The 19,929-nt window shown below is 40.3% G+C and overlaps 1 protein-coding gene across 2 annotated transcripts in view; it reads right to left on the bottom strand.

The window, feature by feature from the left end:
• LSM14A (LSM14A mRNA processing body assembly factor) overlaps positions 1-19,929 on the bottom strand; it is a 57,725-nt gene continuing 37,796 nt past the window's right edge. The window contains exons 5-10 of one of the 2 annotated variants that reach the window (XM_047789667.1): positions 16,199-16,375; positions 15,860-15,925; positions 11,757-11,939; positions 11,480-11,651; positions 9,574-9,805; positions 1-1,937 (exon numbers count right to left, since the gene is read on the bottom strand). In XM_047789667.1, coding sequence (XP_047645623.1) covers positions 1,914-1,937; positions 9,574-9,805; positions 11,480-11,651; positions 11,757-11,939; positions 15,860-15,925; positions 16,199-16,375 — 854 coding nt within the window. In that variant the 3' untranslated portion in view covers positions 1-1,913. The remainder of the gene's footprint in view (positions 1,938-9,573; positions 9,806-11,479; positions 11,652-11,756; positions 11,940-15,859; positions 15,926-16,198; positions 16,376-19,929) is intronic. The other variant, XM_047789668.1, reaches the window with a different exon arrangement.

Here is a 19,929-nt window from a genome sequence, read left to right as displayed (position 1 = left end):
TTTGACGAACATTTTTTTATTGAACAGTTTTATTCTGTCTTAGAATAAAAACCTTGCTTTAATATTGTAAGGTGCACTGCAGGTATGCCATGCTGCCAGTTATTATTGGGGCACCAAATGCCCTAGTTATTGACCCAGAGGGCTTGGAAAATGCATGAATTCATAGTTTCAGAGCATGTAGAAACTAGTATTTACAGTTTTTCTTCTTCAAATCAGCCTGGGACATCTCAAACAGTTTACACAGGTATTGCCATAGAACTTGATGTTCAGAATGCCTCAGAAATGTGTTCAATATCATGATTTGTGGGTCCTCCAAAAGATTTTGTTGTTAGCATGCAAGCAAACAGTATTAAACAATATTATCTAAACTATGGCTGTCAAGTACTAGACCTTAATAATGAAACCAAATTACAAAACATTTTCCTTTAGAGCTATACAAAAGATATAAAATTAAATTAAAAATATCAAGCGCCTTTAAATACTCCAATTCTCCTATAGTGGAGTTTTTCATATCTTTATCACTACTGAATATTTTAAGGAGAAAGTTAACAAAAATCAAAATAGATAAAAATGTTTAAATCTTTGGATCCCTTTATTCCATGGCCTTCATAAAAACACAAAACGGCCAGATTTTTTTTCCACTATAGCTTAAAATATCAAAAAGATTTACTTGCAATTTATAATTAGCAATGAACTCTATACTGAGTCATTTGTGGGTCACAGGCCTAAAGACCAGTGTTATGATATCTTATATGTTGCTAAAATAATTTCTAACACTCTGAATCCTGAAATATAATGGGATGAGTCAAGGTATCACAACAAAATTCCAGGCATATTAGGAAGAACAGGTTAATTGACACCTAGTTTTATTGTCTTAAAAAAAGAAGGAAAAGTACTTATTTGAAAATACAGCTAAGTACATTCTTATCTATGATTATTTACATTTGTATACTGAAAATATCTATTATTTGGATAAATCCTGTGATATGCCATTTGCTACAAAATAAAGTTCTTACAATAAGCATGAGTAATTTATCCTTTTTAGATAATGGAAGAATGTATCAAATCTTCATTTATGTTCCAAATATTAAAAACAAAAAAATCAAAATCAACAATCTTAAGCCTGGAAAGCTTTGAAAAAAAGACCCACCCATTGTTCTGCTCCTCAGCACATCAACTTCTGCAAGGACACAGTATGTTTGCTGACTTTAAAATGTTTATTCTTTAAAAAATTAGTTGCTTTTTATACAGCTATACAAAGTTCTTAATGTTTCTTTGGCAATGGAATATAATGGAATTTTACAACTATATAAAAAAGTTACCTTTGCCTAAGAAACAGTATTTACTGTGTGTACATAGTTGACTGACAAAATTCTCCACCATCCAGCACCCTAATTAATTGACAAAATAAGCAACTACAAAAGGGATATGACAGGATTTCCAAAAAGTAAAGAGAGAAAGAGAGAAAGAAAAAGATATAGACAAGACAGACACAGACATCCACGCACACACACAAAACCTTCTGTGGCTCAAAACACAGTATCAGGGCCCTAACTGCAGGCAACTTGCAATAATTGCCAAATAAAATTTAGTGATAAGAAAAATCCTTTCAGTGATGAAAAAATACTTATAGTCCCACTGGAGTACTGCTTTAGTTTAACTATATGTAAGAAGTTACTTAACCTGCTATTCCAAATATACTGAATGCTCATTTTTTCAAGAGCCTTCCCCCCCAAAAGTAATAGCATTGTATCTTTGAAATTAAGCAGAAAAACATCAAACAAACAAAAACCCAGTGCTGGTGACAAATATACAGCAAATTCACTTCTTCATTCTTCGCAAAGACTAAAACCAATTCTCAGGAGACCATGAAGAGCTAGAAATCCATCTATTCTCAAAGACTTGTTTGTAGACTATGCAGCAACTTTGTTGTCTTTCTAAAAAAGAAAAAAAAAATTAGCTCATGTTTCAAACTATTGGTTTCTTAGTAATTAGTATCTCTTTCTAATTTGCTTAAGTGTATTTTGTATTATTTTAAAGTATATCCTCCTCTCACTTTCATGTATAAATTGTTTCACTGATCTCCAGGAAACACTTTTATAACTTACACACCTAACAGTAGCTTATTATTTGTTAACTGTACTTTTCACTTAGTAGAAGTTAAAGCAGTGGTGTTGTGGGCTTGTTCTAGCAAAAAGGCTTCCTGCTAAGATACAGGCACATCCTACTATTTTTGGTTGCTGTCCTAATAATTTTTAGAAATAATGATAGAACTTAATCAAGCCTTTAACACAGAAGTCAACCTCATTAAATAAAACTGACAAAATTTTGGAAGATTTTTTGTCTCTTTGGGGCCACACCCATGGCACATGGAAGTTCCCAGGTGAGCGGTTCAGTCAGAGCTGTAGCTGCCAGCCTACACCACAGTCACAGCAACGTGGGATCTGAGTGGTGTCTGGGACTTACACTACAGCTCACAGCAACACCAGATCCTTAACCCACTGAGTGAAGCCAGGGATTGAACCCATGTCCTCATGGTTACTACTTGGGTTTGCTGCCACTGAGACACAAAGGGAACTCCTGGAAGAACATTAATAAAATCTCCAAGTCTGATGTTTTTACTAAGTAATAAAATATCTAGACAGTAAAATAACATTTTTCTCCAAAGTTTTATGTCAGGAGAAGGCAACTGTCTGGAAATTCATTTTAAAAGGCTATTTTATTTTGTAGTTCCCATTATGGCTCAGTGAGTCATGGACCCAATTAGTATCCATGCGGATGTGGATTTGATTCCTGGCCTTGCTCAGTGGATTAAGGATCTGGCATTGCCATGAGCTGTGGTATATGTCGTAGACATGGCTCAAATCCAGTGTTGCTCTGGCTGTGGCTGGCAGCTGCAGCTCAGATTCAACCCCTAGGCTGGGAACTTTCATATGCCACCATGTGTGGCCCCAAAAAGCAAAAGAAAAAAACAGAAAAAGATATTTTATTTTTTGGGCTGCATTTAATCTGCAACACTGCAGTAACCAGAATCACTGCAGTGTCAATGCTGGATCCTTAATCCACTGAGCCATAAGGGAATTTCAGGAAATTTTTAAAAAGTAACCAGGGAGGAGTTCCCGTCGTGGCGCAGTGGTTAACGAATCCGACTAGGAACCATGAGGTTGAGGGTTCGATCCCTGCCCTTGCTCGGTGGGTTAACAATCCGGCATTGCCGTGAGCTGTGGTGTAGGTCACAGACGTGGCTCAGATCCCGCATTGCTGTGGCTCTGGCGTAGGCCGGTGGCTACAGCTCCAATTAGACCCCTAGCCTGGGAACCTCCATATGCTGCAGGAGCGGCTCTAGAAAAGGCAAAAAGAAAAAAAAAAGTAACCAGGGAGAAAGCAATAAAAATCTCAAGAAGCCTCTAGCTTTTACCAGTGAGATTAATCCTAAACTAAAGGCCTGTACACAGCATCAGAGCCAAGGGCTTCTATTTCCCTCAGGTCTAGCTGCTAACCACATACCTGATTTTTTTTTTTTTAAACCCACTGAGCAAGGCCAGGGATTGAACCCGCATCCTTACTGATACTAGTCGGGTCTGTAACCCGCTGAGCCACAGTGAGAACTCTATATACCTGATTTTTAATGCTGATTCTCATCCAGACTGTTAGAAATACACTTCCTATGTTAAAAACTTACCTTTACCTGTGTATAGACAGAACACCAAACCATTTGTACAATGTTATTAAATTAGAATACAAACAGCATGGTGTAAGTTGGTGCAGAAAGAAATCAGCTAAAAACGATCCTACTGTTCCTGACCAATGCCAATCCTTACATGCTCCATTTTTTTTTTTTTTTAATCTTTCAGGAAGCTGTATGATCAATCCAGATCTTTTAGGGTTGAAAAGCTATGGTTTTGTGAAAGGTATTAAAAAAAAAAAGCAAGAAAGAGAGGGAAAGAGGGAGAGAAAGGAGGACGAGGGGGTGACAGAAAGGTAGCAAGAAGGAGAAAATACAAGGGTAAATGGAGGGAGTTCCATGCTGAGCATTTCAGACACCCTGCTGTTTTTGGACCTTCTCTGAGGAAACACAGACACAAATGGAAGGCAATCTGTCTCACCCACCATGGTGGTTTAATCTCCTTAGCTGCAGCACATGAAAGAGGACCAAGCTACATTCTTGTTATCCCTAGCCTGATCTCCCAGCCCCCGAAAAAGAAAGAAAAAAGCACCACAGGACCAAACTCACCACAAGTTTATGTTTCTACCATTATCCTTAAGGAAAACTTGGCCAGAAGTCAAAGAGTAAGTTTTCGCTTGTACCTAGATCAAGAGATTTAACTCTTCCGGGTCCTTGGTTTCTACTGGGAGAGGGGTTCTAGTTGACAGATATTTCTAAAGAGTTCTTAAAAAAAAAAACAACTATGGTCCCATCTTTAACCATGATTTCATTAAACAACCAGGTCTGCTTATAATGTTCATGCCAATAAAGCATAAAAAACAAAGTTAACCCCTTACATGAAGGCTGCTGCAAATACCATGGCCCTCCATCTCTAAGAAGTATTAGCTGTCTCAGAAATGAGTTTAAACCTTGAAGGTAAATCTCCTTTATGTAATTGGGGTCACTCACTAATTTCTACCTTTAAAGGTGCCAGATGGTATGATTTAGAAGGCACAGGCTGTTGAGAAATTCAGGGATCTAGTGGCAGACAGAAGGATCATTCAACTCTGGAATAGACAATCAATAGCCAGCCACACTGATGGACCTTCATTTGACCTTACCGAAGGCCGAAATAACTTATTCCTAATCATCACACTAAGTATTTACTTCAAGTCCACTATGCTCCATGCTGAGACAGGTGTTCTGGTGGAAAGAAAATATGCATTAATGCCAAAGGCTCCCATCTAGTTGGTGATGCAGAACAAAACACATGAAATACAGAATATGAGTATATTTAGAATGTGTGCTGATGAAAGCAGATAACACAGGAGTTCAGAAAAGAAAGTGGAGGAAGGAAAAGAAGTTTCTAAGGATAGAGCAAACCGTGGGCAAGACTGAAAGGAAGTCCCTGACTTCTAGCTGTGTCTGACTCCCTTCTGGACTATAAACACCAAGAAAGCTGGGTCTGCATGTGTTTTGTTACCAATGTCCAGCACAGAGCTTGGCATATGTGAAGAACCCTGATATGTTTGGTCAATGATAAGGTTAGAGCTGGAATCAAGCAGTGTGTTTAAGAGATGACCATGAGTCAAGTTGCTCGGTCAAATAGGTTGAAGGGTGATAAGATATGGGGCTGGATACATCAAGTGGGACCCTCACAGATTAAAAAGAGCAGACAGTGCAATGTCACGTTAGAACCTCCTAACCATCAAGGTCCAGTCAATTATCACTCCTTGAAGCATTCAAGGAGAGGCTGGGATATATTAGTGTGGGTAAAGACTCATGCAGTCAACCTCTACAAAGCATTCTAGTTCTGCAATACATATGATAGGAGTTTCACCAAAAGGCTCAAAACGGCTGAACAGTGAGACATGGTCTCAAAAAAGGTTTGCAATAATAAGTGCACATACTATGTACACAGTTGTTACTCAAAGGTTTATTGATGACTGTTCAGAAACGGAAAGTAACAGTCCAGTCTTATAGACAACATGACAGCTATTTTTTCAAATATCTGAAAAATCAGACAAGGGTAGATTTAAATAGGTTGAAGATAGAGGGAAAAGACATGTACATGTCTTTGAAATCTTAATACTGAGAGTTATCCTTAGGGTGGGATGGATGCTTTTAGGAAGAGTAAGTTCTCAGCCCCTAGAAGGGATACCAACAGAAAAGGTTTATGGTTTGGCCAGGAGGTCACACCTCTCAGATACTTTGAGACTTTAATGAACTTTAAAAGGTGTATCTTAAATAAAACTGTGAAACTCTATCTACAAATGTCAAGACTGAGGGTCTGAAAGGTTTAACAACTCAAATGAAGTCATACTAGCAAAAATTACTAAAATTCTCACCAGGATCAAGGTCTAATTTAAACATACTTTTTCTCAAACCATGTTGATTCAATGTGGTCTTTAACAAGGAGTTGCCATAGGTTCTTCAACAGGTAGCTGATATGCCTAAAGTGAGGTAAAGAAGGTCTGAAGACCAATCAGTGGGTTATCATGGTAGCTGACAGAAACATCTCAAAGGAATGAATATGGTGATGTGGAAATGGACCATGATCATAAATACCTCCACTGCCTGGGAGACAAAAAGAACACCAAACTGAGATGATGGGAAAATGAGATGATGAGGTCATTCTGAGGAAGATTAAGTTGACCACAGGGCACAATATAGGTAGATATAGAGAAATGTAGTTGAAAGCATACAAGATCTGAGCTGAAAAACTGATTAGAAACTATGAACAGACAAGGTAAGAAAGGGGAGGAGAGGAGGAAGTGGGAAAGAGAGCTCATGAGTGCCAACATGAACAGGTTTACAGGCAAGATGGAGCAAACTGAACACTGCAGGGTAGGTAAAAAGGTCCTGAGATTGGAATAAGCTTGGCACCAAACAAGAGCAAGGAGGCCCACATATGTATAGTAAAACTAATGAAGAAAAGGGCAGTCCTAGTGGCAACAATGACTAGAGCCAAGTACTAGACTTCTGACCTGGAGAAGCAGGCAGGTCATGAAGCACCTTATATGCTGTGTTGAGGAACATGTGTTATCTTCATAAAGGAAAAAAAAATTTAAAAAACCAGGGAAGAAAGACTCTAAGCTGGGCAGGTGGTTATAGGGTCCATTACTGCAGAGAAGTTAAGGCAAATATTTGTGAAAAGGCTACTGAATTCCATAAGAAAAGGTTACTGGCAACCTCAAGAGGAATAATAGTGGAAAGTAAGAGTAGTTCCATACTAAGACATAGTTTCCCAGTTGGAATGGCCATTTTGCAACTCAGAAATCCTGCAGCTACACCAGGCTACATCTACCATGGTTGATAGCATAAGCTAACAACTTGAGGCTAATTTTCGGCAGTCTTGGCTGTGATGACTCAAAGGCATCAAAACTAAGAGAACAGGAGTTCCCATTGTGGCGCAGAGGGAACAAATCGGACTAGGAACTACGAGGTTGCAGGTTCAGTCACTGGCCTCATTCAGTGGGTCAAGGATCTGGCGTTGCCATGAGCTGTGATGTAGGCTGCAGACTCGGCTTGGATCTGGTGTTGCTGTGGTGTAGGCTGGCAGCTGCAGCTTGATTCTACCCCTAGCCTGGGAACCTCCATATGCAGCAGATGTGGCCCTACAAAGCAAAAAATAAAAACAAAACCCAAAAAAACCCCTAACAGACTCAAAAACCACTAACACTGAACCTTCAAGAGGAAGCTCAACAATGGCTAGTTTTTTGACTGCACCTGCAGCATGCAGAAGTTCCCAGGCCAGGGACCAAACTTGTGCAACAGCAGAGACCTGAGCCACAGCAGAGACAGTGATGAATCCTTAATTGCTAGGCCACCAGGGAACTCCCAATGGCCCATTTTAAATACTGAATAATGAAATTCCTGCTAGCAGGTCTTTTTGTTTCCAATTACCCTTTGCAAATCCTAGCAGATTTCTTTATTACAGGATTTGATCCTTTCTTTCTTCTTCTTTTTAATTTTTTGGTTGTGCCCGCAGCATGCAAAAATCCCTAGGCCAGGGATCGAACCTGCACAACAGCAGTGACAATACTGGATCCTTAACCCACTAGGTCACCAGGGAACTCTAACCCTTTCTTTGATGATATAACTTCCTCTCCACTATCTCTAAAATCAATAAACTTGGACAATAACACTGACTTAATTTATAGACCCCTTTAAATAAATTATACATACAAACAGACCTATAGAATTTTCTGGCAGCAGTTCTCAAATGCCAACATGATATTTTCAAGAACATGATAAAAATAAGAAAACCACGGGAGTTCCTGCCGTGGCTTAGCAATAACAAACCCGACTAGTATCCATGAGGATGTGGGTTCGATCCCCGACCTCGCTCAGTGGTTTAAGGATCCAGCGTTGCCGTGAGCTGTGGTGCAGGTTGCAGACATGGCTTGGATCTGGCATTGCTGTGGCTGTGGTGTAAGCTGGTGGCTGCAGCTCCGATTCGATCTCTAGCCTGGGTACTTCCACATGCTGTGAGTGAGCCTCTAAAAAGACCAAAACAAACAAAAAAAAAGAAAACCAGGGAAAAAGTTAGTTTCCCACATAACTAAATTAAGAGTACTGACTCAGGAACAAAATTACTATGTTCAAGACCTAGCACCATCCACGTACTAGCTGATCCGGGGCAAGTTAATATCTCTGTACCTATTTCCTCATTTGTATGTATAAAATATTATATAAATGTTAGCTGCTGTTAAATGTATAGGGTTTTTCCCCCTACCCCTGTGACCTATGCCATAGGTGTGGCAACGATGGCTCCTATGCCAGGCTGGGAAGTGAACCAACAATGCTACAGAGATGAGCCAGATCATTAACCCCCTGCACCACAATGGGAACTCCTAAATATGTAGGCCTGCCTTCCATTCCGGAGTATGTTCTTCCTAGATTCTTTGGTGTTAAAGTATATCTTATAACATGAAATACAGGTGATATAATATGGTCCTTTCTCTTTCTTTTTTGTCTTTTTTAGGTCCGCACTTGTGGTATATGGAGGTTCCCAGGCTAGGGGTTGAATCGGAGCTGTTGCTATCAGCCTATACTACAGCCACAGCAACGCCAGATCCAAGCTGAGTTTTCGACCTACATGACAGCTCACAGCAATGCCGGATCCTTAACCCACTGAGCAAGGCCAGGGATCGAACCCGAAACCTCATGGCTCCTAGTCAGATTTGTTTCTGCTACGCCATGATGGGAACTGTTTCTTTCTTTTTTTTTTGTCTTTTGTCTTTTGTTGTTGTTGTTGTTGCTATTTCTTGGGCCACTCCCGCGGCATATGGAGGTTCCCAGGCTAGGGGTTGAATTGGAGCTGTAGCCACCGGCCTACGCCAGAGCCACAGCAACGCGGGATCCGAGCCACGTCTGCAACCTACACCACAGCTCACGGCAACGCCGGATCATCAACCCACTGAGCAAGGGCAGGGACCGAACCCGCAACCTCATGGTTCCTAGTCGGATTCGTTAACAACTGCACCACGACGGGAACTCCTGTTTCTTTCTTATATGATGTCTTTTCATGATCTCCCCTGTGCCTCCAACAAGGACAAAAAAATTATTTTAAAGAAAAGAAATAAAAAAAGAAATAACCCTAAGTCAGTCTCTCATAATTTTCTGGAAGAAATTTTACCAGTCCGTGAAACCTGAAACTATGTTTCTATAACAGAAAGACAAAAAAGAGTATCATATTTCTCTTATTTCTTCCAACTGAAAATAGTGTAAAAATACAGATTCATTAGCCAAGTTACTGCTTCTTAAAGTTACATATAAATATCCTAATTAGGTACAGCCTCCACTGAAAAGTCAAAATGTGTTATACAAACACCCTAAAGATATTTACCCAAAGCAGATAAAAGTTAAACATTTTGAGTTTCACAGAACTGCAAGGCAATCCCAAAACATGTAATAATACTTACCCTATATTCAAAATCTGCAAATTCCCTGCCCCCACGACCTCCTCTGAATCCACCACGAAATCCTCGAGGGGTGGTAAAGGTACCACCTCGGCCACCACCACGCCCTCGGCCACCACGGAAACCAAGACCTCCTCTGCCTCTGTACCCTCCACGGCCACGGTTTGGACGAAGTGGGATTCCAAATGTTTCTGCATTTAATCTTCGTTCTTCAGCCCAGGTTGGTCTCCGTTCTCTATAATAAGAATAGATACTTGTTTTAAAGAACAATCCCCAGCAAAAAACTATGTAGTAATAATTCCCAAATTAAGGCTAAGTAAGTCCTAAGGATCCAATAAAAATAAGCACTTTATCTAAGTCATTACAAGCTGTTCACGGCAATATGGCCACAATATTCTGTTAAACTTCATGTGAAAATGACCAATATTAGGTTTCTTCAAATGCAGTTTACAAAGAAATTGACAAGAGCTCTAATATAAGGGAATTCAGATACCATGGGATAGGCAATTGACTCTATCCTCCAATCAGTTCCAGAGGAAGAAAGGGCAAAGCCAGAAAAAGAAATCCTGTCTCAGGAAGTGAGGTGAAGGCAGATAGGTCCTTAAGTTCCTAATATGCTCCCAGCCCAGTCTCTAGACTTGACTCCTAAACAAGTGTCTGAATTGTTGCCCTAGAGCCCAGACAAAAAGAGGATTCAGAATCATTCCCATCCATCATCATCATCATCATCATTATTGTTTTTTTTTTGCTTTTTAGGGCTGTACCCGTGGCATATGGAGGGTCCCAGGCTAGGGGTCTAATCGGAGCTACAGCTGCTGGCCTATGCAACAGTCACAGCAATATAGGATATGAGCCGTCTCTGCAACCTACACCATAGCTCCTGGCAACGCTGGATCCTTAACCCACTGAGTGAGGCCAGGAATGGAACCTGCAACCTCATGGTTCCTAGTTGAATTTGTTTCTGCTGTGCCATGACGGGAACACCTCCATTCTCATCCATTATTTAAAGTGAAGTAGAAAACTGCCACCAGGTGGCACCAAACTGCAGCCAGAAAGACAATCTGGATAGGTCAGTAGAAACTTATTTGCTGGGTCCCTTAACCAATTTTCTGAATCCACATTTATTGCAATATAGCAGAGTTTTACTAAATCAGAAAATTTCATCTGAACTACACTGTAGAGGGGTAAAGTAAAAAGCATTTAGATGTTAGATAAGTGCTTCTATTTTAATTACTAATTTTCAAATGTGACATCCCCAAACAAAAAAAAGTATATGATCACTTCTTTCTGAGAATAATATCATTTAAAATTTTAGTACAGAAGTTCCCGTCGTGGTGCAGTGGTTAACGAATCCGACTAGGAACCATGAGGTTGCGGGTTCAGACCCTGCCCTTGCTCAGTGGGTTAATGATGCGGCGTTGCCGTGAGCTGTGGTGTATGTAGGTTGCAGATGCAGCTCGGATCCCGTGTTGCTGTGGCTCTGGCGTAGGCCAGGGGCTATAGTTCTCATTCGACCCCTAGCCTGGGAACTTCCATATGCCACGGGAGCGGCCCAAAGAAAGAGCAAAAAGGCAAAAATAAATAAATAAATAAATAAAATTTTAGTACAGGAAGCCTTGTGGGTTAAGGATCGTTGCCGCAGCTGTGGCACAGGCCACAACTGTAGTGTGGATCAATCCCTGGCCCAGGAACTTCTACATGTTGTGGGTGTAGCTAAAAAATTTTTTTTTAGTAAAGATTATTTTCTTCTAGCAAAATAAAACATTAAAAAGTGTAGTCATTAAATATATTTTAAAGTATTCATTAAACTTTGTGAATTAAAAAAAACCCAAAAAACTGTGTGAATTTATAAGACATCATTTCATACTTCAACCTCCTCAGAGCATAGGAGCAGCTTAAAAGACTGTACCTATTATCATCACAAGAAATATTATCAAAGAAGGATTTAGTTTTATCATAATAACAGTTAGGTCCAAGTGGGTCTTCTTCATCTGCATTTCCTTCACTGTTTTGGGTATCAACTCCTGAGTCTCCTTTATCTTCACCATTTACAGGCTTCTCTTGTTTCTCAAGTTTATCTTCTAATGAAAGACAAACACATACCATAAAAGTCAAGACTTGTACTAAATATCCATAATTCACAAGTCAAATAAGAGTATTTCCTGAGTAGAAAAATAAAAACCCACCTTTCAATTTAAGTTTATTATGAAACTCTCTGTCGATTTCCTCCTTGTTAAATTGTGCGTTCGCACTTTCAAAGTCAAAGTCTTTCTCAAATTTCATTGGACCATCTCGTCGAATACCAAATCTTCCTCTGCCACCTCGATGACCTCCACGCCCTCTCCTTGGAGCTGAAGGAGCACCTGGAACTATATTAATAAAGAAAGAATGAGCTGGTTTAGAGCAGAAGCTATTATTGTGGTTTTTACAGTAAATGGTTAATGACAGAAATGCTTATTACAAGTTTCTATATACATTGCTATACTTGTATTTTTTATATAAAAAAGAAATGAAGTTTGACAAATACTTAATACAAAAGAGAGAAGAATATGCATGCAATTTATAAATGGCACACATGAAATTTATATTGATGGGGTCTACACTCATATGCTACTGATAGAGAGTGTACAATCAAACAACTTGGGACACTTCTGTACTAAATTACTATGTACTCCTCGAGGGCAGGGAGCTTTGTTCTGCTATATCCCTAATACCAACAAAGTGCCAAACATATGGTGGGTCCTCAAAATTTAGTAAGACTTCTATGGAAAGGATCACAGGACTGAAGATTTAAGTGGGAAAAATAAATGAACACTACTCAGTACAAAGTGAAAGATAACACAAAAGATAAGAAGTACCAGGTCTCAACCAATCCAACCACTTCCTGCTTCACCTTTACTGTCTTCCTCCATAATATGGTGCCATATTATTCAAGTTGTCCTGTATCTATTCTTTCTCTAACAATTTAATTCAATAATGAGGCTTTCGAGGTATGATAAAGCAATACCAAAATAGTATTAATTACACTGAAAATTTGAGAACACAGGAGTTCCTGTCGTGGCGTAGTGGTTAACAAATCCGACTAGGAACCATGACGTTGCGGGTTCGATCCCTGCCCTTGCTCAGTGGGTTAACGATCCGGCGTTGCCGTGAACTGTGGTGTAGGTTGCAGACGAGGCTCGGATCTGCGTTGCTGTGGCTCTGGTGTAGGCCGGTGGCTACAGCTCCGATTCAACCCCTAGCCTGGGAACCTCCATATGCCATGGGAGCGGCCCAAGAAATAGCAAAAAGACAAATAAAATAAAATAAAATAAAATAAAATAAAATAAATTTGAGAACACAAATATACAACACAAGAGGTATACAAATAGTTAAGAAAAAATAGAACAGAAACGGAATAGTATTTGATGTGAGTTCACAGAAAAATACAAAGCATAAAAAAGTATGAACTCAATGATTAGAATTCTGTGAAATGTTTAACACATACTGACAAAGATCCAAAGTGACTACAAATAAACAGGTTTGTGCTCACTGTACACTGAAATTTGGCAAACTGTCCAAGTTTGAGAAAACAAACCATAAAAACCCACAGCAGCGTATCCACACACTTAACTCTAGATAAGCATGTTTAGATATTCAACTCTACTACTGAAAATGTCTTGGCCACAAGCCAGAAAGTGCAGCACAGAAAGCACGATATTTCTGTCTTAAATTCTGAAGGGCAGTGACATCTACTTTTATTTATTTTATATGATTTTTTGGATTATGGAAGATGGCATTTATTTATTTATTTATTTATTTATTTTAGGGCTGCAGGTGTGGCATATGGAGGTTCCCAGGCTAGGGGTCCAATTGGGGCTACAGCTGCTGGCTTACACCACAGCCACAGGAATGCCAGACCCTTAATCCACTGAATGAGGCTAGGGATCGAATCTGCAACCTCATGGTTACTAGTCAGATTCGTTTCCGCTGTGCCACAACGGGAACTCCAGTTATTTTATCTTGAGAGAGGGGTTCTTTCTTTTTCCAAATTAAAAAAAGTGAAATATAGTAAAATCGACCCCAAAACTCTGTATACTATGGTATACAGAACATATAAAAAAACGTAAGGCGTTCCCATTGTGGTGCAGCGGAAATGAGGACGACTAGTATCCAAGGGGATGCGGGTTCGATCCCTGGCCTCAATTAGCAGGTTGGTTATCAGGTTTTGCTGTGAGCTGTGGTGTAGGTCACAGATGCAGCTAGGATTCCATGTTGTTGTGGCATAGGGCAGCAGCTGTAGCTCCAATTAGACCCCTAGCCTGGGAACCTCCATATACCACAAGTATGGCCCTAAAAAGCAAAAAACAAAACAAAACAAAAACCCAAAAAACAAAAAACAAACAAACAAAAAACACCACCACCACCCACCATCAGGTAGGGTTTATTCCGAACATGTAATGATGTATTTTTCAAAAAGTCTTTTAAAATAGGAGTTCCCGTCATGGCTCAGTGGTTAACAAATCAGACTAGAAACCATGAGGTTGCGGGTTTGATCCCTGGCTTTGCTCAGTGGGTTAAGGATCAGGCGTTGCTGTGAGCTGTGGTGTAGATTGCAGATGCGGCTCGGATCCTGCTTTGCTCTGGCTGTGGTGTAGGCCGGCAGCTACAGCTCCGATTAGACCCCTAGCTTGGGAACTTCAATGTGCTGCAGATATGGTCCTAGAAAAGACAAAAGAGACAAAAAAAAAAAGAGAGCGAGAGAGAGATGGAGTCCCCACTGTGGTTCATTGGGTTGAAAATCTAACTGTAGTGGCTCATGTCACTGTAGAGGTGTGGATTTGATTCACAGTCCAGTGCAGTGGGTTAAAGGAACTGGCGTTGCCACAGCTGCAGCGTAGGTCACAGCTATGACTCAGATTCAGTCCCTGGCCTGGGAACTTCCATATGCCATGAGTGCGGCCATTTAAAAGGGGTGGGGGTGGTTCCTGTCACGGCATAGCAGAAATGAATCCGACTAGGAACCATGAGCTTGTGGGTTCAATCCCTGGCCTTGCTCAGTGGGTTAAGGATTTGGTGTTGCCGTGAGCTGTGGTGTAGGTCGCAGACGTGGCTCAGATCCCGAGATGCTGTGGCTCTGGCGTAGGCTGGAAGCTACAGCTCCGATTTGATCCCTAGCCTGGGAACCTCCATGTGCCATCGGTGCGGCCCTAGAAAAGACAAAAAAAAAAGTCTTTTGAAAAATAAAAAGCACAGAGTGGTTTTGTGTGTGCATCATCTAGCTTCCTCTCCAATAGTAACATCTTCTTTAACTATTAAATAAAAAACCAGAAGTTCCTGTGCAGGGGTTAAGAATCCAACATAGTCCGTGAGGATGCAGGTTCAATCCCTGGCCTCACTAAGTGGGTTAAAGACTCAGAGTTGCTGAAAGCTGTGTCAAAGATCACAGATGCAGCTTGGATCCTGTGTTGGCATGGCTGTGGCATAAGCCTACAGCTGCAGCTTTGATTGGACCCCTATAGGCTGCAAGTGTGGCCTAAAAAAAAAAAATCTGACTGAAGCAAATCAGGTCACTGTGGAAGTATGGATTTGATACCTGGACTGGCCCAGTGGGTTAAAGGATCCAGTGTTGCTGAAACTTTGGTGCAGGTTGCAGATATGGCTCAGATTCAATCCCTGGCCCAGGAACACCCGGGGAAGGTATGACTATTTAAAAGAAACAAAAACCAAAAACAACCAAAACGAAGCAAACAAAAACACATAAAAAACCCAGGAAAAACCAGGACACTGGCATAATATAATTAACGACACTACAAATCTCATATTTAGACTTTTAACAGTTTTTTTTTTTTTTTAAATGGCAGCACCTGTGGCATAATGCAAGTTCCTGGGCCAGGAACTCAATTAGAGCCATAGCTGCAACCTGTCCTATAGCTGTGGCAACATTGGATCCTTTAACCCACTGCGCCGGGCCAGGGATTGAACCCAAACCTCCAAAGTGACCCAAGCTGCTACAGTTGTATTCTTAACCCACTGCGCCACAATGGAAACTCCTGCATGTACTCATTTTTTGGCATGTCTTTTCATACAGTTCTATGACATTTTGCTATATGTACATATCTATACAACTACCACACAATCAAGATACAGAACTGTTCTGTAACCACAAGAAACTCCCCTGTGCTACTCCTTTACAGTCACCAACCCTTGCCGTTTATTTTTTTTATAGTAATCACGCATCATACATTTCAAATGTTTTTCTCTACTGAGAAGCACAGGATATGGCTTTCAGATCCAAGTAACAACTTACCTATTTGTCTCTTGCTATCATTTCTGAGCTGCTCACTTTCTGGTCTTGAAACTTTATGTACTTCAGCTATAGAACATACAGAAAGTGACAATCAATTCAGGACACATAATCAAAAACTGCAAAGTCAGAAATGGAAAAACAAACCAACCAACCCAGAACAAAACCAAAAATCTGTACCTCCATCCCATCACTATTTTGAGTCAAATCTGAAAGACTGAACATTCAAGTTCAGTTTAAACCTTCTGAGATGATTCACATAAAGTACATCTTTTTAATGAAAATAAATTGAATGGAAGATGTTGATTAGTCAATTAATAAAGTAAACAGCTAAAGTTCTACCTCGCCTGTGCTCTTGATTCTCTATTGCTTTTTGGCTGGTAGATGGTAAAGGCCTGGTTGATACAGGGCTCCTTCTCCCAACAGGTGCCGGAGCAGGTAAGTGGGCCGAGGCGGTCTGTACTGCTTGTTCCATGGTTGGGCTTTTTCTCAAAGGGTCTAACTGAGGGCTTGAACGACCTAAAATGTAACCAAAAGATAAGAAACTACCCTTTTGGGGTTCCCTTTGTGGCTCAGTGGTTAACAAACCCGACCAGAATCCATGAGGATGAGGGTTCAATCCCTGCACTTGCTCAGTGGGTTAAGGATCCAGCGTTGCTGTGAGCTGTGGTTCAGGCCAGCAGCTGTAGCTCCAATTCGACCCCTAGCCTGGGAACCTCCATATGCCGCAAGTATGGCCCTAAAAAGCAAAAAGAAAAAGAAAAAAGCAAAAACTACCCTATCCTTTGGGGGTTTTAAAATAATGTGGGATGCCCCCCCTCCAAGTCCAAAGTTTTATTTCTACCAGTTCAAATCCTTAGCACAATTTTTTTTTTTCATTTTGCTAGGGCTGCATCTGTGGCATATGGAAGTTCCTAGGCTAGGCGTTGAATCAGAGCTGCAGTTGCCAGCCTACATTCAGCCACAGCAATGCCAGAGCCAAGCTACATGTGCTACCTACAATGCATCTCGTAGCAATGTCGGATCCTTAACCCAGTGATCAAGGCCAGGGATCAAACCCACATCCTCCTGGATACTGGTTGGGTTCTTAATCCACTGAGCCACAGTGGGAATTTCCTTAGCACAAATTTGAATCCATCTACTCATGAGATCAGAGTTTAAAACCGTTTTTCTTTAGTGGGTTGCTCTCTTGATTTAGTAAAAACAAACAAACAAAAAAGCCACCCAAACAAACAAAAAACTAACTTTGTCTGCAATTCTACCTGGTGGAATAAGGCTTAAGTAACTATTTTAAAAAACTGCTGCTGGTAAAAGATTCCCCAGGAATATTATCAAAGATCATGTAGGCAGGTCAGACATAGGCTTTTCCCAATAACCACAACCACAAGATTACATTGACACTTTAGCCATTATTTCCAGGGGGTTTAAAACTTTTTTAATACCTTCTGAAGCTACGTCTAAGGTGATACCTTTATCTCTCTAAGTACTGTCTCTATTAAATTTCTATTATAAAGGAAGTAAAGAACTAGAAAGTCAGGTAAAGCTCTTCAATACCTTAGAGGCTTGGGTAATTAACATCAATACCAGCAACAAATAAATCCTTCATATGATTACACAGTAGCCGTACAGATTCTTTGCTATTTGAGGAATCTCTTGGCATGGTTTTTTGCTTAATATGGATTTTTGTACTTACAAATTCCATTTTTCCTTTTATGAGGTCAGAGCCTGAACAGAAGAATGTAACACTGGGTGTTCACATCAGGCTTTTTGTCCCTAATGTTTGCTGTAAATCTCTGATAAGGGTGCTCTCATATTCCATGATACTGTACCAAAATAAGTTTTACTTTAAAAAATTATGCTCATTTTAGGTAAAAAACAAAACCAAACCAAACAGGCTGCAAATATTACTATCTACTTGTGCGTATCTACACAGTCTACAAACTGGTGAACTGGTGGGTGCTCACAGCACACTGGTTGTTGTGCTCTAGGTACTTCAGGGACTGTTTATAAGTAACATACCTCAAGTAAATGGTTTTCTAAAGTATGCAATTACAGGGAGTTCCTGTCATGGCGCAGTGGAAACAAATCCGACTAGGAACCACGAGCTTGTGCATTCGATCCCTAGTCTCGCTCAGTGGGTTAAGGATCCGCTGTTGCTGTGAGCTGTGGTGTAGGTCGCAGATTCGGCTTGGATCTGGCGTTGCTGTGGCCCTGGAGTAGGCTGGCAACCACAGCTCTTATTAGACCCCAGCCTGGGAACCTCCATATGCTGCGGGTGCGACCCTAGAAAAGACAAAAAAAATTAAAAAAATAAAGTATGCAATTACAAATGTGTGTCACCCTTCCCAGTCATTAATGCCAATGTTTACTGTGCCATTATCCTGCCATTGATTACAATGGGAAATCATGGTGCATTATACAAGTTTTGGCCTGTGAGAAAACATTTTATAACCACTTTTCCCCTTATAAAGGGATTTATTCAGGAGTTCCCGTCATGGCGCAGCGGTTAACGATTCCGACTAGGAACCATGAGGTTGCGGGTTCGGTCCCTGCCCTTGCTCAGTGGGTTGGCGATCCGGCGTTGCTGTGAGCTGTGGTGTAGGTTGCAGATGCGGCTCGGATCCCGAGTTGCTGTGGCTCTGGCATAGGCCGGTGGCTACAGCTCCAATTCAACCCCTAGCCTGGAAACCTCCATATGCCGCGGGAGCGGCCCAAGAAATAGCAACAACAACAACAAAAAGACAAAAAAAAAAAGAGTAAAGGGATTTATTCATAAAGCAAGTGTAAAGTTTTTTGAAAAGCATGTTGTTTAGGTAATTTTATAATAGTTCATTAAATGACCTTATAAACTTATAAAACTTTACTTAAGGCTTTTAAAATCTTATGACTTACAATATTACAGTGAACTGAAAGTGATAGGACAATCCCAACAAGTAATAACTCATTTGTTGCGTATTCTGAAAACCTTTGTAATTAAAGTCTAGTACTAAATCATAGTACTAAATCAATTTTGTTATAAATAGAGAAGGTCAGGTGATACTGGACATATTATCTGGATAAACCCAGAAGCTCTTTTATGGTAAAAACACACTTCCTTAAGCTATCTTCATATTTTTTTTCATTACAATTACAAGAAAATTCTAGGTTTTAATTTAATTTTTGTAGCCGCACCTGTGACATATGGAAAAGTTCAATGTTAAAGAACGAAGAAATCTGAGGTTTAGTCCCAGTTTCAAGATTCAAAAAAGGGATTTTTTTAATAAACATATTTGATTAATATTCATTTTAATTCTTCACGGAAGTGTGCTTTTCTCTATTTTTTAAAATCTTTTTTACAGCAGCACTTGCAGCATATGGAAGTTCCTGGGCCCAGGGCTGAATTCGGACTTGCAGCTGAGGACTATGCCACAGCCACACCAACACTGGATCTGAGACGCATCTGCCGCCTACATTGCAGCTTGCACCAATGCCAGATCCTTAACCCACCAAAAGAGGCAAGCGATCAAACCTGCATCCTCAGAGACAATACCGGGTCCTTAACCCGCTGAGCCACAACGGGAACTCTAAGGTTTTTAAATTTTGTAAAACTCAGAAATTTTACTTAGTGAAATTAAAATGCAGATCCCCAGGATTTCTTTACCACTCATTTATATAAGCATATCTCTTTCTTCTATTTAAAACTTATTTTAGTTTTAAGTATGAGGGAAGGATTCTAGAGTTATTTCTCCAAATGATCAGGCAGTTGTCTGTTCTCAACGGTATTTATTGGATAGCTAGTGTTTCCCTACTAATTTAAAAAGAGTATCTTTATCATATACTAATTATTGTACTTGGATCTGTTTCTGATGCTTGTTCTATTTGTATCTAAATTTATTTCCGCACTGCTTTATTTACTTGTTTTTTGGATTTTTAGGGCCACATCTACGGGATATTGAAGTTCCCAGGCTAAGGTTGAATCGGAGCTATTGTTGCTAGCCTACACCACAGCCAAAGCAACGATGGATGTGAGCCACGTCTGCAACCTACACCATAGCTTGTGGCAATGCTGGATCCTTAACCCACTGAGCAAGGCC

This window comes from Phacochoerus africanus, chromosome 8 (genome assembly GCF_016906955.1).
Source record: "Phacochoerus africanus isolate WHEZ1 chromosome 8, ROS_Pafr_v1, whole genome shotgun sequence".
NCBI lineage: Eukaryota > Metazoa > Chordata > Mammalia > Artiodactyla > Suidae > Phacochoerus > Phacochoerus africanus.
Note: the sequence above shows the minus strand (reverse complement) of the source record. Positions and strands in the feature narration are given on the sequence as shown.